Source organism: Synchiropus splendidus, chromosome 1, assembly GCF_027744825.2.
Source record: "Synchiropus splendidus isolate RoL2022-P1 chromosome 1, RoL_Sspl_1.0, whole genome shotgun sequence".
NCBI classification, from domain to species: domain Eukaryota; kingdom Metazoa; phylum Chordata; class Actinopteri; order Syngnathiformes; family Callionymidae; genus Synchiropus; species Synchiropus splendidus.
In genome coordinates, this window is record NC_071334.1 from 35743182 (window position 1) to 35756334 (window position 13153).

The 13153-nt window shown below is 42.0% G+C and overlaps 1 protein-coding gene across 3 annotated transcripts in view; it reads left to right on the forward strand.

The window, feature by feature from the left end:
• The first annotated feature begins 4712 nt into the window (after positions 1–4712).
• Positions 4713–13153, forward strand: part of hmcn1 (hemicentin 1) — a 56970-nt gene continuing 48529 nt past the window's right edge. For all 3 annotated transcript variants that reach the window (XM_053881574.1, XM_053881590.1, XM_053881581.1), the window contains exon 1: positions 4713–5078. In XM_053881574.1, coding sequence (XP_053737549.1) covers positions 4823–5078 — 256 coding nt within the window. In that variant the 5' untranslated portion in view covers positions 4713–4822. The remainder of the gene's footprint in view (positions 5079–13153) is intronic.

Sequence of the window (13153 nt, forward strand, 5' to 3'; positions counted from 1 at the left end):
CCCTGCACTAGGTGACGCGAAGAGGGAAGAGTGTGTGACCTAATTTCTGCTTCCGACACACAAATGTTACGATAGCAATGAAAACACAGACAGTTTGATCTCCTCCTCCTCCTCCTATCAATCTCCTCCAGCTTTGGAATTATGTCTATCCATTTCCACGCAGGGATTATACAGGGCGGATTTGAATGTCGTTTTTGCGGTAAATCCAGTGTCCTCAGACATCAGTTTGGAGTTGGGAAGTCGTCAGTTTACCAACAGAAGTACAAATTCACACAGTATAATAGGTGTTGCAATCCACCAGGCTGTCGTTTATAACTGTCTCGCTACCTAGATGAAATGTTTTGCCAGATGAAGCAACCACAAGCCCTACCACAGTGAACCACTTGAGGTGGACCCACCCTGCTGCCGAACCTTTGTGCCACGGTTTGCTCTCTGAATTTTGACCTGGTCCTGGAAAACAACTTCAACTGTCATTGTACAATAGTAATATAGTAATATTAATGTGTTTTCCTTTGTGTTCATAAATTTTGGCATTTATTTGGCAAACAAAAAACAAAAATTACATTTTGTCATCAAATGACATTGAAGAACAGATTTATCATGACTTAAGGTTTGTATACAACAACCTTGTTTCAACAACATTATATCAGAGAGGGTTGTTTTATGCATTAATTAATTTACAATATTTATTTTTTAATATTTATTCATTTTTAAAATGCAAAGCCTAGTTAAACAGCACTGGAGAGGAGAAAGATCCCTGTGGTAGCTCAATCAAATGATAAATAAAATGGATTATGGTGCAAACACGCTGCTCTGCAAAAGCAAATGAACGTGGGACAAAGTCTGTTTCTAAGAACTTGGGTTCATTTCACAGTATTTGATTATGGACAAGACAAACAGGTTCACCACAACAGCTGAGAGTCAGCAGGAAAGTTAAGCTTTATTTGCTTCCATGACAATTTAATAGTTGTTGTTGTAAATTGGGGAGAAAGTAACAGGGATATAATAGAAACCCAAGTTGGTATGTTTTCTGATATGATTATGAGCTCCTGGTAGCGCTCTGGACCTGGATGTCCTGCAGGTGCTAACAATTCAGCATCCAAACTGCAGTTCAAATTCAAATGTTATTCAAATGCAGCTGCATTTTTTTCCGAACATAGTGAGCCAAGAGTGGTAACAGTAGGACTCACACATGAGCCCATTAGAATCCATCATTCACATCTGCGTCCACTGACTTAAACAGCTTGATGATCTGGAGGTGCAAGAAAACTGTGGTGTACGATGTCACAGTGGCGCGGCTTTGTGCTGCCAAACCAGGTTTTCAATGGAATAGACCAGCACAACGTGTTTTGATTCTGAATAGCAAATGAATAAAAGAAAGTGCAAGCAGTGAGTCGGTGTTTATGAGCATGATCGCTCATGAGCGGTGATCCGGGTTGGCCTGATGTGTTGTGTTTACCACAAAAGATAGGCTTAAGGTAGATGGAAGGTCATGATCCATGGGATTATGTTGTTTGGTAGCAGAGCACCAGGCCTGAGGACAGGCCTTGCTGGTTAGCTCGCTGAAAGACGTGTCATGTGATCGTGTTTGGGAGGTTTACAGCGAGGGCCTCGGTTTATTCTGCGTTTAACAGTCAGCATCTATTGGAGTAGTGAGTACTGAGAAATCATTGGTTTAAATAACAATTTAAAATGTATATTGGGTGCAAACTATACAGATGAAACGATGATGTTCATCAGAACAAACGACAAGAATTGAATAAAAATATGTAATAATATATATATATATATATGTGTGTGTGTTAATAAAACATAAACACTACTGTATTTATTCTTTATTATTTATAAAACTCTAAGTAAGAAAGGACCGGCACAAATATGGTCGGAGCAAAAAAGGGAAATTATGTAATGTGTGTAAGTAATGATGTTTATAATTTCACTCAGACCTCATGAGGAGTTTCTCTGGTTGAGGAAAATTCTTTTCTGCTCCATGGACAATAGTAATTAGATATATACTGTATGAATAGGCTACTGTGATTGAGGCATCAAACCTTCTTATGATCCGCAAAAACCACATGGACAACATATTTTAAAATATCTAAAAACAGCTTTGTCAGAATAGTGGCATGAAAAACAGACACATCATACAGAGTGCAGGCCTGATTATAGAATTGACACTTTTCAGGAGAAATGATAATGAAAATTGGAACTTTGTGTCCAAGGAGGTATCACAGGGACAAACCTTTCTGTCTCCAGATACCTCCCCAAGCTCTGCAGAGGGAATACGTTCCTAGGTGAGATCAATGATCATTTGGCTTCAGCATGCGCTTCCAGTCGGTTGAACTCAGCTGGAACACCTTCAGAACGCAGAGGAAGCTTTCTAGCAGACTTGGTGACAAGCTGTCGCCACTGAATTCTCTCACCTTGCAGGAGTAGCTGTTCTCCTTTGAGTCTCTGATGGATGCCACTTTGTTCACCAATATCCACACTCATTTCTATGAACACTGAATGAGCATCTAGGACAAGGGTGGGCAATCCGGTCCTCAAAGGGCCGTGGTGGTGCAGGTTTTTCTTCCAACCAAACAAGCTCACACAGTTTGACCAATGAAGTGGAGGTGACTGACTGAGTGATTGTACCCCTAAAACACCCGTTGGTGAAAAAGTGTCCTCTTGATTGGTTGGAACAAAAACCTGCACCCACTGCGGCCCTTTGTGGAACAGTTTGCCCACCCCTGATCTAGGAGTACAAAAATTGGCAATGGCCATGTCTTTGTTCCGATTTCAACTGAAGTATTGTTTTTATTGACAGAGACTCTGTCTCTCATCTTGGCAAGACATTAGTGGCTGCATTTCAACACGTGAATTGGTAGGATAGTGATGTCACACAAACTTCCTCCCGCATTTGTAAAACAAGCAAGCAAGTTTGGAATGTAGGTGTGACTGGTTGTCAGTTGGGTTTGGCTCCTCTCCAGTTAAAGAGAATTAGGCACTTCTGGTTGGCCTGTAAATGTGATGACTGGAAACTGCGTCAGCCATCTTTTCTTTGTCCATCACTGTGTGTTCGTTTGACACTGGTGAGTCCAACTGACCACAATTAGAATGCACCACTCCTGGCCTTAGTACAAAGTACACTAATATGTAACCCTTTGAAGTACAACCTTGTCCTTTGTGTACTGTACATCATTGAACTGAAAATCCTTTTGGTGATCTTGCTTGGACATTCTGTTGCATCTCTCCTCAGGATGTCTTGTCATCTTCGGCCCAGGACGTCTTGTGGAAATTGTCCGATTCTGTGTGCTGCGCTGTCCTCCACTGCCTCATCTTGATTCATCCTATGACAACTTGCCAGGCAATGCTCAGTCATTTTTACTCTTGTCTAGCTTATAAATTTGCGCTGTTTTACTTTACTAACTCTGCTTTAACTGTCCCTTAGCTCTTCTGTGATGCCATGTCTATGAGTTTCCTTTCATCTCACTGTAAACCATCCGGTACCGTCCTAACTTTTTCCTTGCTTATTTAAGTCTTGCTCGGCCTTGACCAATGCAGCGTGGTGTGCAATGCTCTATGTTAGTGCTCTCCAGCTCAAGCTTCTCTGGCACATCTTGTCCGTCACAAGTTGCTATTATCATGTACTCTCTTCTCTTTCTTACACTCCTGCCCACTCAAATCTGTTCTTATCTTGCCTCGGATTGATGGGAATTGGGAAAGTAAGTGTTGATTTGTCTCTCACGTGTTGGTCTTTACAAATCTTACCACAACCATTGACAGAAACAGGGATACTATTCAAGATGACCCAGTCCTCTTAAGCAGGACCAATGACGGTGAGAGTTTTCCCTTTGGTCTTGGAGCAGGAAAGTCTTTTTCATATTTATGTTATGAACCTTATGTAATCGCTGCCTCTACCAGCTAATTTGTTTGACATGCAAAGTTCTGCGCAGCAAACGCACGCGTCTGCACCGATGGCCGGTGTTTTCTATTTCCATTTGAATGTTTCCATCACACCGCAAATTGTCCAGATAAACACATTTTCCAATTCAAATCGAGGCGGTTCCGTGGTTATGTTCCTATTTGCATCACTGCATCATCGCCATCATCCACGGCTTGTCATATCTTAAAATAGCTCGAGTTCATTCAGGAGAGGAGCGGGATTTTGTGTGTTACAATGGCGCCACCTAGCGCAAAATCGTATAGAATGGCAGGCTAAGGGTATGACATTTTTGCTGTATAAATCACAATTTCAATGATTCTTGTAAACCGGACTCATCATCCATTTGTGTACCCCATGGTGCACTTTCAGTATATATGTCTAAGAGCTCATATTATTTAACATTCTCGAACAACAGATTTCCAACCACTGTTTTCCACATCATTCAGAACGTCGGTCAGACCTCGTCATTGGTTTGCATGGCGTTAATAAGGCTTGGTCACTAGATGGCAGCAAAAGCCAACGCCGAGACTGTTGCTTTTCCCCCTGGTTTTACTTTTCATTCGTGAAATTCAAATGGTGCTCGATGAATTCCATGCAGGAACTGCTGCCACTGTTTGGTGCTTTTCAAGACCTGGCCCCCATTGATGTCACCGAAATCCCCCTCGTCCAATCAGATACCTGCTCCTCTGCGTGGGGTCGTTAGCGTCTTGCAGACCCCGCACTCAGCTGAGAGGTGGTCTTTGTTTCACCGAGCGGAACCGGGAGCACACGCAGCGGAGAACAGACCCTGGGAGAGGAGAACAGCTGCTCACGTTGTTCACCAACAGTCTCCATGTCTGTGCGCGAATCTGCCTGATTCTCCTCCGAGACGCCACAACTTAGCAGAACTTTGAGATGGAGACCCGGTTCTTATGGCTGACGCTGGCGCTGTCAGCCGTATGCGCAACCGCTCAGGACGCAGACACCGGAGCCTCCTCCGAGGACATCCCAGAAGGAGCATCCACCCTCGCTTTCGTGTTCGATGTCACCGGTTCCATGTACGACGACCTGGTCCAGGTGATAGAAGGAGCCTCCAAGATCCTGGAAACGTCTCTGAGCAGACCCAAAAAGACGCTGTACAACTTTGCCCTGGTCCCCTTCCACGACCCAGGTAATTTTAAACCACGTCAGGATTTCAAACCATTCCCCAATTCTGCGGTTCCCGACTGTTTCTGACTTACTCGGTGGAAACAACAGCTCACTCAGAAAAGTGAGAAATGTCTTAGTTTGCTCACAGTCCGCCCTTTGAATGTTCCTCACACCTTCCTCTGTCTCCGCGCACAGATGTTCGAACCAGGCGCTCACTATCATTAGCATTCCGTCCGGCACGGTCATTAGTACCGTGAGCCGCGGACACCCAACCAAGCACACTTGCGCCGCAGACCGCTTCATTTCAACCCTATTTTGCTCTTTGCTCGCTGGGATTAGCTGAGCCGTTCAACAGCGGCGTAATAAGAAAAAGTTCACCCTCTATTGACATATAATGACTGGGGCTGTCAGTAGATTGCAATTTTGAATCTCTGTTAATCACATTAAAACTGAACTAACTCTCGTTTACTGGCACATTAATCAGTGCTTTCCTCGTGCAAACAACCTAACATAACATAACATTATTGGCCACTCATGGGTTCACTTAAAGTTGCATTGGAATAGATACAAAATGTGTGATTCATTTAATTTAAATACCCTCTAATTGCGAGTTAACTAACTTTAGTGTGATTAATTGAGATAAAAAATCTGTTGAAAGTCCTAGTAATGACCTTTAACAACATACTGCATCATAAAAACTAATTTATCAAGTCAATAAACATGCAAGAATTTGAATGAGAGTTCTTTAAACTTACTATTTTGCACCATATTTTAACAATCTGTGCTGCTGGGGCAATCTCCAAATGCAGGTCCCACAAGAGAAAAGGTTTAAACCACTGGCCACTTGCATGTTTGAGTTTTATACGTCTGGCCTTGACATCTGTGTTTGAAATGTAAGGCAAGTTTAAAGTGGAATACTTGTGACTTCACTAGTCTCAGTCTCATCACAGATGTTCTGGTTTCGCAAAAGCAGCATGTACTGTACTTTGTGATATTCTGCATGTCTCATTGTCCAAAACACGGCGGTGACTTTATTTTTTTGGTACACTCCAGGGTTAATTGGTGAAGAATAATATCATATAGTAGTTTAATTTGCAGTACATGAAAGAGGTGGCCTACTTATTTCATCTTAGATATGCAATCAGAAGGTTGATTTTAATCACAGATTGTCTCAAGCTGCTTCACAGCAAAGTGAGTTTTGATGTCTCTTCCAAAGCCCATGGCTTTGTTTGTCCCTCATCATGGAGTGATGTTTGTTTTGTTACTTAAAGTGTTTACAAGGACGTCCGAATGTGTTCTTCGGAGGCCTCTGGGAATAGAGGAATGATTAACACAGCAGCAGGTCAGGGTTAGATCAACATCTCCAAATTATTGTGCTGTCCAATTTGTTCTTTCATAAGCTTCCTTGGAGAGAAGACACATTTCTGTTAAGCTCTTTATTTAAAGCTTCAGTTTGACTTAGAGCCCTAAATTCTCCTCGCCATCCGTCCCAGTGTGATTAAACGCTCTCCCTCTGTTTTATTTGGCTCCTGTTCAATCAGAGACCACAGGCTTTCCTCTTATTTACACGGCACTATGACATGGTAAACATTGAAGTGTGTATTTGAGTGTCTGTGGTGCTGTCAATCTGTCTTGTGTGCTCGCCTTTTTGTGTCAAGCGAGTGTCAAGAGGATGCCTGGATATTGGGGCCAGGCTGGTTAGAGTAGTCAGGAAGCCCCCCTTCCCTCCATCCTGCAGGGAAAGAAAAGAAGGAAAGCAGGAGGATACTTCACAAGTCATTCACTAGAGGCACAGGGGTTGTGTATTTAACACCACTGCCTGACTTCGTTCAAATGAAACAGTTACAGGAAAGAGGTTTCAATCACAATGTGGGCTTGGTATTCAGATGGTACTTAAAAAGTTGCAAGAGGTTACTCAAACAAGACAAAGGGACATCATTGCTGCCACTGGAGTGAGGAATTATGATCTTTATACCATAAGTCCTTTGAAATTCATGTGTGTTTTGGTTTCCCTGCAAAATGCTCAAATAGTGAGGGAGAACTGCAATCTAACACTTGTTAAAGTCAGGGTGGATCTTGCTCGGTTGTGTCTTATGTGGCTGGTTTCTTCCCCACCTTGTAGTGCTCATCCATGCATAAGGAATAAAGCAAAAATAACTTCAGTGTTCAGGACACTTGTTAGAGCCATGTGTGAATACATGTATGTATCATGAACTGGTTCTTAACTGAATATCAGAACACACCTTTTAAAGCCTTGTGGGCAGTTGGCCACTGTCCAGCTTGTGCTTACGTTGCAGTGATCAAACCACTTGTTTGAAAAACTATTTCAAAAATAATTGTTTGCCATTTTCACATTGGGGCATGAATATAACTGGCCTCCATCTCAAGCAAATATCAGCATGGCTGTTGGAACTGGATCTGAGAAGCATGAAACACCCTGAACATGTCTGTCATATCGACAGACAACTCTGAAGACCTATTCACCCCAACATTATACAATTTAGAGTCATCACCTAACTTCTGTATGCTGTGAGAGAGCAGACAAACTCAGAGTACCTGCCTTCCCGAGTAGCCTCAAGCTTAGTTCGAACTCTTCCTTCTGGGAGCCTGCTGCCCGTTCATGAGTGGCAAGCTTTATAGCAGTTTAAAGTCACATTTTAAGATTTTTTTTCTTTCTGTTGTCACATGAACTTCTTAGGTAATGGGGTTCAGGAGTGACAGGTGGAGTTGGAAGTTATAACGTCTACTTGCAGCTGATCAAAGGTGCTGTTCTCAAAGCCTCCTTTGTTGCTGCCCAGCCCTCTCCTTCACCATCCCATAGTTCTTTTGTATTCTTGTTAAAGCCGTGATTCCTTTTCTGTCAGAACGCTCCCCTCCGCCTCCCCCACCCATGCGAGATTACAAGGAGCCTGCGTTTAGCTGGTCACAGTTAATAATGATGCTATTAGTTTGGAATGTCAAAAGAGATAGGTGGAGGTTCAGGAGAATTAGAGGAAGGGCAGAGTGTGTCAGTCCACGTCGTTTCATGTCCCAATACACCTCCCCTGGAATATTAAAATGCTCTCTAATTTTTAGGACACTACATGCGCCTCTCTGAAGTGCCCTGAGGTGCTCTTAGCTCAGCAGCCTTTAACTCTATTAACCTTTGTAATTGGTGGCCTTTGGTTATTCCCTGTAATCTTGGCAGCACATACCTAAAGACAGCTTTGCAAATGTGTTGCCTGAGCTTTCAGTTATTAAATGTTTCTGTAATTGTGTGTCACAAGATTACAAGGTATAGACAGATTCTGGAATACCTTTGCTTGCTCTTTATATGACCTTTTGTCAAAGCTTTCTGCTTGCGGCTGACATGTATTGGCGAATGCTCCTCTGAGGTTCATTCTTGACGTCAGTAGCCTCCATAAAATCTCAATGTATTTTATAGTAATACATGGAAACAAAATGCTATGAAAACAAATGCTTTGTACTGTATGCACTGAATGAAAGCCAAGTATTTCTTCTCTCTAATTATGTATTGGTTGATATTGGTGTTGGTAACATGTTCTGTTGCCAAGGCCCATTTTATTTATTGTGGAAATTAATTCTCTAAATTCCAGTGTTGCTTAATAACGTCCAGACATCATAACCACTTGTTAATATCCAGTCTGAAAGGTGTTGATAACAAATATGGCGTCCAGGAGGGCATGAGAATCTGTGAAATTACTGAGGAGAAACACAATTTTTCACAAAAGCCAGTATGATGGCACAATGATCAGAGCACAAGACAGACAATAATGATTGGAAATTGAAAAAGAGCCTACTGAAAAACAGGTTGTCCAATTTCTCATGTTTCTCAGTTTAGGGTGTCCTGCTCTTTAGCTAAAGGCCTGGTCTGTTCCAGGTACTCCCCATAATGCTCGCTGCTTGTTTATGTCTGATACCCAAGGCTTGTATGAAGATCTATTTCGATTGTGGCTTTTAATGCCTCAATACGTGAAAGATAATTTTATCAAGCGTTTCATGTTCTAATATATGCTTTCATGTTTTTGAGCCCATTTCTTTGTGACTGTCCGTCAAGGTCCTTTCTTCAGCCCACCTGTGCGCCGTTCTTTCGCTGTTGTAAAACTGGCGACTGAAGATGAAAGCCTTTTGACTGACAGGTCGGCCTGGATGGCTTGTGAGTGTGGAGAGCAAATGTTAGAGGGTTCCTCAGTGGTCTGCCAGAAAGAAGAAAAAAGAAAAACTTCATTTTTCTCGTAGACATAGTTTATTTTACAGGCTCATGACGTGAATTACAAGCACGTTGTGGGCTCTGGTGCTGCAATAATTGTTCTGCAACGACAGAAAAAAGCTGGTCGTTCAGTATCTCACTCTGGTGTAGGCAGAAAATTTGTTGCATGCATAGTTTGTCTCTTAGCTTATCATGTGTACATTAGAATGTATTTGTATTGGATTGGGTTATAAATGCTGTGGTCACTTTTTTAGAATGAGTATGACAGTAGCACTTTTTCCACATCATTTTCAATTTGACGATTGTAGATTTCCGTCCTTTATATGACCAATGTCTACACTATGGTGAAATGCCTGTATGTGGCATATTTGACTGAAATAGTTATTTTCTTCCCCCATTGCTCTGTCCATTTCTAGTGTACCTGTGGTTGCATGACACATTGGGGTCAGTTTTGAAAGCTGGTTTGTTTTGTAAGATGTACTCAACATGTTGTTGAGGTAATTTATGGGCTGGGAAGAGCCATTACAACTTGACCTTAAAGCCCCCATGATCAATCAAAGTAGATGGAAGCAGGTCAAACTGAGACAACTGTGACCAGTCAAGAGCCACAGGTCAGCAGAAGTTTGAAAAAAAAAGATAACCATATCACTTAACATTTTTCTTTACTAGGGAAAAAGGGCAGTTTATAAATTCCAGTATATTTCTGTGTTCTTAGTCAATACACAAACAACATGAACCCTAAAGTCATGTTGTGACAGAGCCGTCGCTTTGTTTTGCAGCCCTTCTTTTGCTGTGACAGGAGGAATATATTGATGCCACACTTGCTCAGAAACCCAATGACTAAATATGAATTATCAGGGGACTTTTCCACTGAGCCTCTGTATTCAATACCGACTCAGTACAAGACATGTGTCTCATGAGTTACTTTGTTCATGTGCATAATAGTGAGAAAAAAAGGTTGACGTCTGGGTGATGAGAGAAAAATATGAATGATATGTCCTGGCTGCGAGGTACTGTGACAGATTTGCTTCGACAGGCAACCCACCTGTGACTCAGAGCAGAGCAGATCTTTCACACAGACACATTTGAGATGGCTGAGATGGTGGGTGTCGGGAGGCTCTCCTGGAGCAAGAACGTGGGCAAGACCTAGACATGAAGGATAGAGGGATTACATTGACACACAGATCTTCCAGAATGTTTTTCATAATGGACACCTATAGTAAGATCATTATACATCACACATTGCCACATGCCACGTCTTCACACCTACATGAACATAGATCAAACTCACCTCAACATGTGTTCTGTGTGTTGAACAAATTACATAAAATGCAGGATCCTGTGTGTTTGTGCTGCAGGGTTGTGTAGTTGTTGTGTATGCTAACAGTCAGGATGACAACTGCTGACATTCTGGCAGATTTTAAGTCTAAGTCAGCAGAATGACAGACGTGTGAGTGTGTGTGTGCGCGCGTTTACTGCCCCTTTGCTGTTAAGTGATATAACAGCTACTTGTTGTGTAACTCAGTCGACATAGCAAGGGTCCTCAAGCATGTGCAACAGCGTCAGGAAAAACTTCTGCTTTTGCTTTCCATGTACACACCTGGGAATATATAAATAGTTTATCCGTGTGGTGTAGGGTCTGTTACATTTAGAGATAGCTTGGTGCCTGCCCCTACTCCCCCACAGACCACCTGATCATGCACTCTCATTGTCCAGATCTAAATCATCATGGATGGGTGAGAAGAATACTTAGGTGATAACTGAATGGTCCAAGTGATGGTAAAATGTTGACAATGTCGGGTCATGCAAGACATCTGATCTGTTTCTGATGTTGCTTGTACACCATGTGTAAAACACTGACACAATATTCTATTCAGTGTAAAGCTCATTATTGTGTGGCTGCTGGTGGTCTTTTTTCCCAAATGGTGTAGTTAGGTCCAACGCCATGTAGAGGTAAGCTTGCAATCTGAGGTAAGGAAAAGTGGAGAGTACAGAAATCAAACACTATAAATGTCTTCAAATTTCCCACTAGTTGTTGAGCTTCATCATTTTGGTCACTGTAACCTATGACAACTTAGAATGTGTTTCCAGCACTGACCGTATCAGACGTGACTCACACACACACAAAATTGCTGAGCAGGTAGACTAAAGGTGGGTACAAGCCCGGATTTTGAATGCACCTCTGCAGTTTCCTTTATTCTTCTCTTGATGTGATTCACGGTGAAATGCTCCACATCTGGCTTCACTGATAAATGGAAGAATGCTGATGAGAAGCCTGGACTTTGTTGAGATGATTTGCTTTCATGCATGCGTCACAGATGAAGAAAGCAGGAAGAGTCTCAAACTTGTGTTTGTTTGATGGTTCTGTTATTTGTTTTCTCAACCTGACATGAGTGTAGTGTGAGCGAAATCATTCTCTGTGATGATGTGATTATCTTGTTATGTATTCCGTTAAATGTCAGTAGAGTAACTACATGCACTCTTCGTAGTAGAAGTTTGCTCATCAGGTGGAAGTGCCAGTCTTTACAAGTGAAAACTCAGCAATTAGAAGCATATGCAGTGGCCCTGTATGACCCAGGTGAAATGGAAGCAGCATTTCCAAGTGGCAGACTTGGCAACACAATGATGCAAGTTTAGTTCACAGGTGACAGGGCCAGTTGCCGTCTTGAGTTGAGCTGAACCCATCTATGGCAAAATCATGGAGTGCAGTGGGATGCTGAGTTGGACAAAAAGTAATTTTGAATCTCACTACTTCAAATGAGCAAGTAACATCACTCTTGTAGAGAAAGGGAGAGAGAGAGAGAGACAGTCGCAGGTGAGGGGAACATCCAGGGCAGCAGGCACCACTGTAACCTGTGGGGAGTGTAAGTACATTTCAGCTGATATATGTACATATATCATACATACATAGCACATATAAATCAACTGTCTGACATTCAGTTAGGACACCATGACACAAAAACAGAGAGAGGACTACCAAGATGAGGCATCCGCTACAACCACGAGGCTCAGGTTTTCCTTGTTTGTCTCAACGAGGATGGACAGATTTCTGGCATAGTTTTTATAAGTGACTTTGATATTTGCTAAATCACCTGGATGATTTGCAAAGACTCCAAAAAGTTTGAAATGGAAATACTGGAATACTTGAATGTGTCGGGTCATTAATGCAAAACAAAGAATGATGATCCTAAGTGGGGGTTTTCTGTTAATGTCCTACTCTCCACAGCAGGGAAAGTCCTGTTCCCTAACATGCTGCATTAGCAAAATTGCTGTGTGTGATTTTGCTCCTCCTCATCAGGCTCATTCCTTGTCACAGCTGCAGTGGCTGAAGTCACACAGCTTGACTCATGGAGAAGCTTAGCAGCTTGTTGACTTGACAACAAAGTGAGCTGAGAAACAGTGATGAGTCAAGACCTTGTTATTGCTGTGTGGTCGCTGGATAAGAAGGAACATCAGCCTGAAGTAAATAAAAACTCAAAACATTTTTGGCATGACTGGATAAACAGGTTGTCAGTTTGAGAAAATTAATTTGGTGTTTTTGATTGCTTGTTCTTTGTTTGTTTGTTTAACTTAAATTGTGATTTCATTAAAAAAAAATTCTCCCCTTTATTGTAACAAAGTTGAAAATTTTAGGTGTTGTTGCTGTATTTCGACACGTGAGCTGTAATCCAGGTCACATCACACTAACTACTGACTGAACTGAAAGAACAGTTACTGAATGTTTTCTGTGAGGACTGATTGTGCCACACCATTCATTATCTAATGGATATGGAATGGTAGTGTTGTCTGAAGCCTGTCTGCTGAACATCAGTTAACAGAAACTTATTGAGGGTATTTCAGGGTCAGCTGCAGCTTAGAAGGAGGTTAAATCTTGGTTAAACACTTGG